The sequence below is a fragment of the Morone saxatilis genome, unplaced genomic scaffold (genome assembly GCF_004916995.1).
Source record: "Morone saxatilis isolate NCDOM2014 unplaced genomic scaffold, NCSU_SB_2.0 Contig7, whole genome shotgun sequence".
Taxonomy (NCBI): domain Eukaryota; kingdom Metazoa; phylum Chordata; class Actinopteri; family Moronidae; genus Morone; species Morone saxatilis.
This window is the reverse complement of record NW_023340246.1, coordinates 15,774,273-15,778,459: the sequence shown is the minus strand read 5'-3', so window position 1 is coordinate 15,778,459 and position 4,187 is coordinate 15,774,273. Positions and strand designations below refer to the sequence as shown.

The window sequence follows — 4,187 nt, the reverse complement described above, 5'->3', positions numbered from 1 at the left end:
TATTATAACTTTGTGTTGTTATATGTAGTATAATGTTGCACACTGGAGCTTTAATTAATGACCCGGGGAAAGGGGTTAAAGGTCACCCTGGTTCCGTCTCTGGAGGTCACTGGATGATGTCACTGGATGATGTCACTGGTGCCTGTAGTTAGCGTAGATAGATAGATGATGTCACTGGTTCCTGTAGTTAGCGTAGATAGATAGATGATGTCAAACATCAACAGCTGTTGAAATTAAAGGAAGACTATGATTCCCAAGATGTATTTCACTAACAAACATCGATCACACTGAAAACAATCTCAACAAGTAATTCATTTTTAAACTCAGTAACCATGACAACATGTTTTTAAGTCATTACCACTGACTGGATTCTTCTCCATGACCACAGCAGCAGAGGGTCATGGGTATTGTAGTGTAAATAATAGAAGCAGCGGCTCTTCACCAATCCAAACTCAGTATGATGTCATATAATCTTCACAGCTGTTTGACTGAAATGTTTGTATTATTTTTATTATTTTATATTACTTATGTACCAATTCTGCCTCTGTTACCGTGGAAACCTAAAAATATTTGAACCATAAACAGGACTGACTGCCAAAAACCGCTCAGTGTGTTTATGATCTCAAGAAACTGTTCAAGAAACTGAAAAACAAGTTCTTACTTTTCACTTATTTTTATTTATAACCTCAAAAAATAAATTATATGTTTATTAATACAAGTGTAAGACCAACACGGTGAAAAATGTCAAATGTCAGAAAATTGTGCAAAAAGTGATTATTTTCATTAAAATGAATGACAGCAGCACATTTGAAATATTATTATTTTCTCTCTTCACAACAAGTGAGGCTGAAAACCTTTATTATATAGATAATCTAAATAACAACAATAATAACAATTATTATTAAAATAATAAATATGTATTTATGAGTCATTTTTAGGTTAAGTTTAGGTGTTCTGCATTCAAATAAAAGTTTTAATTTAAATAATGATTACATTATTTGGATGAAGCGTAAAATATGATGATTCATAACTTAATGGTTTAACTTACAGTACAGAAATTACACTGGTTTCCAGTACAGAACCCTGTGGCACACCAAATTAACAGTAAAATGTTATTTTAAAATTTGAAAGACCATCATGAATGTAAATATTTAATATTCATTTTATGTATGTTATTTAAGTTTAAACTTAAACTAATTTTGCATCAACATTTTTTTTTGAAAAAATTCCAAAATTTGATAGTACCGTGTTTTTGAACAATGCTGCCATAGTGCCCCTGAGCAAGTATGTCACAGAGAACTAAAACAATAAAGTAAATTTCATGTTATCTGCTCCTGGTGTGTCTTATTCAGGTTGTAAACTTTCTTTACAAACAGAAAACAAATCAAACAACCCCAAAACAATCTGAGGTGAAATAAAGTCATACTGAATACTTCTGAATCAGGATTTCTCTGTAAACAAAGCAACGCTAACTCAAATAACACACAATTAGTTATTTATGAATAAACAAATATCAGTACGGGCGCCCAGGTAGCTCAGCTGCTAGAGCGTGCACCTCATGTACAGCGGCCCGGGTTCAATACCAAAGTGTTGCCCTTTCAGCTACAGACAGTTCACACAGTTCTTGTATTGATTGTTGACTGAACCGGTTCAAGAACCAGAGCTAGTTTGGTGTAAAATGGCTCTTCTCCTCCCGAAAGTTCCAGTTTGGAGCCACGATTGTTTTTGAATCATTCATTTGACCTCTGCCCACTATCTTACATCACATTAAAGCTCTGTACTAATCACGGATGTATGAGCGCTACGTTAATGAATGAGACTACAACTACTACAGGCTGATATTGAAACTAAATGTTAGTTTGAATTAAAAATTGTAATTTGAAATTGTGTAATATTTTGATCGTATTACATGTTTTTAAATGATTTTATTGTTTTCCTCCATGTCACACTACAGGCAGCTTGCGTACCACCATAGTTTGAGAACCAGTGATCTAAATGAAAGCACAGACTAATAATTGTCCGTAATTTATATAACAAAAATAAGAATAAATAAAACTCTAATATAATGTTAGCCCATTAATCTAACTGCAGCTACAGATAATCAATGAGAGAAATTACACACCGTGCTCGTTAATTTACTAATGATACTCAATTACTACAAGTTTTCAACAAAATGACATTTTGTTTACTTCCATACAGTTGATAATTTTATATTAAAGTTATTTTATTTTATATTTTATCAGCATTTTTTGATGATCTGAGCTGCAGTTCCTCTGACGTCCACACCATGCTACTGTGATCAAACTCTGAAAACCTCCAACTACAAATACAGGGGAGACTTTCATAACAAGAGTCATTTTATGATGACTGAGAGGAGACTTTCACAGTAAGAGTCTGATTATGATCACTAAAGGTAGAATTTTACAATAAAAGTGTTGGTTTGTTTGTTTTCTCCACTCAGAGTGAATTAAAATGTTCTGAAAGACACAGGTGTCATCATACATGTCATCCATCGGGCTGTGATGTCATCACGGTGCTGTATGTGTGAAGTTGACCGACGGTGTGTGTAGAGTGAAGGGCAGGCAGGGGGCGGCGTACAGGGAGGACACAGCAACCGTTGGCTGGAACTGCATCATTGATAGGATGGCAGGGTTTGTGGTGGAAGGGGTGTGGTTTATCATAAAGGGGGCAGGGTTTGCAAAGCGCACTGGGAACACGCCGGTGTTGGGGGTGGTGCGGGCTGCAGGTAGGAACACCTGGACGTACTGACCGGTTTCTGGATCCAGCAGCGTCTTCCTCTGAGCCTGTGGGGGCGTGTCCACATAGAAGCACCGCCCACTTTTAGGATTTAACATCATGTGACAGGGGGAGGGGCCACTGAGGAGGGCCCCAGGTGCTGCAGAAGAACCTGTGACATCAACAACAAAGTCACTACCCACCTGAGCAGGTAAGAAACCCTGAACACCGTACACAAAGTGCTGCTGCTGAAGTTTCTGTTGCTCATGTTGCTCCTGTGTTGCAGGTGTCACTGTGTTGCAGTTGCCCTCCTGGTCTCCTGCAGTCTTGGTCTGGTGAGGTGGGCAGGTCTTGATGAAGCAGTTAGGCTGGTTGAAGCAGTTTCCAGTTGACCCACTCTGGTTCTCCTCAGACCTACTTGGCAGGTGGAGGGTGGGGACAGGTTGGGGGGGCTGCAGCTGGGTCTTGATGTAGCTTACAGGGCTGTGCACGTAGCTGACCTTCCCCAGGTGAGGGTGCAAAGTGAGGGGGAAGGCAGGTAGGGCAGTGGGGGTGTAGAAACAGGAATGGAGGATCTGCTGAGAGGAATTTGGGGGAAACTGAGAGGGTACACCCAGAATGGAGCTCTGTTCCTGGGCAGAAAGCAAAGATGGAGTCCCCTGAAGGTGTCTAGAGGTGGAGGCGGGATGAGGGGGAGGATGCATCAACACAGAGAGGCAGGACGGGGCTCTCTCTGATTGGCTGAGCTCTGATAGGTCACTGCTGACACATGAGTTGGTGGGCGGATCTGACAACATGACAGGCCAGGTGACATCATCCACTCTTCTTCTGCTTATTATTGGATCGCTGCCTCGTCTCTGCTGGGTGATTGGATGACTGAATCTGTTGCTCTGTTTCCTGTCCTGTGATTGGCTGAGAGATGCTGTGACTTTGATGACATGTCTTCCAGAGGCTTGACAGCTCCTCTTCGTTTCATCATGATCTTGGACCCCCACAGCCTGCTGATAGGTTGGGGGGGGACTGTCCTGCTGACCAATCACCTTAAAGCTTGCTGGCTTGTTGTTCTCAGTTGTTGCTGTTGTTGGAGCTGTGGAGAACGGGAGGCTGTATGTGTTTTTAACTAAACTCCTCATGTCCCTCACCACATGAACTGGACCTTTAAACACACCTCCACCCATCTTACCTCCTCCCCCCTCCCTCACCCTCTGCTGGTCTGCGGGCTGTGGGAGGCTGGGTAACACCGCAGGTTTCCTCTGCAGATAAGCGGTTTTAGAGTTGTTTTGCTCCACCAGCATTTTCTTTGACAGAACACTCTTAATGATGCAGGAGGCCATCTTTGTTTTAGTTTCGTCCAAAGAGAAGGACTTCTGCAGTCGCTGCCTTGAATTTTCTCCAACATGAAAGCCTAAAAACAACAAAGAGGAGACAAATATGTGACGCGCCACGAGAAA

At 41.2% G+C, this 4,187-nt stretch overlaps 1 protein-coding gene across 1 annotated transcript in view; it reads right to left on the bottom strand.

Moving 5' to 3' along the window:
- Positions 1–657: 657 nt before the first annotated feature.
- The window catches only part of LOC118340411, a 5,490-nt gene continuing 1,960 nt past the window's right edge, over positions 658–4,187 (bottom strand). The window contains exon 5 of the mRNA XM_035678361.1: positions 658–4,141. Within this exon, the coding sequence (XP_035534254.1) occupies positions 2,529–4,141 (1,613 nt within the window). The 3' untranslated portion in view covers positions 658–2,528. The remainder of the gene's footprint in view (positions 4,142–4,187) is intronic.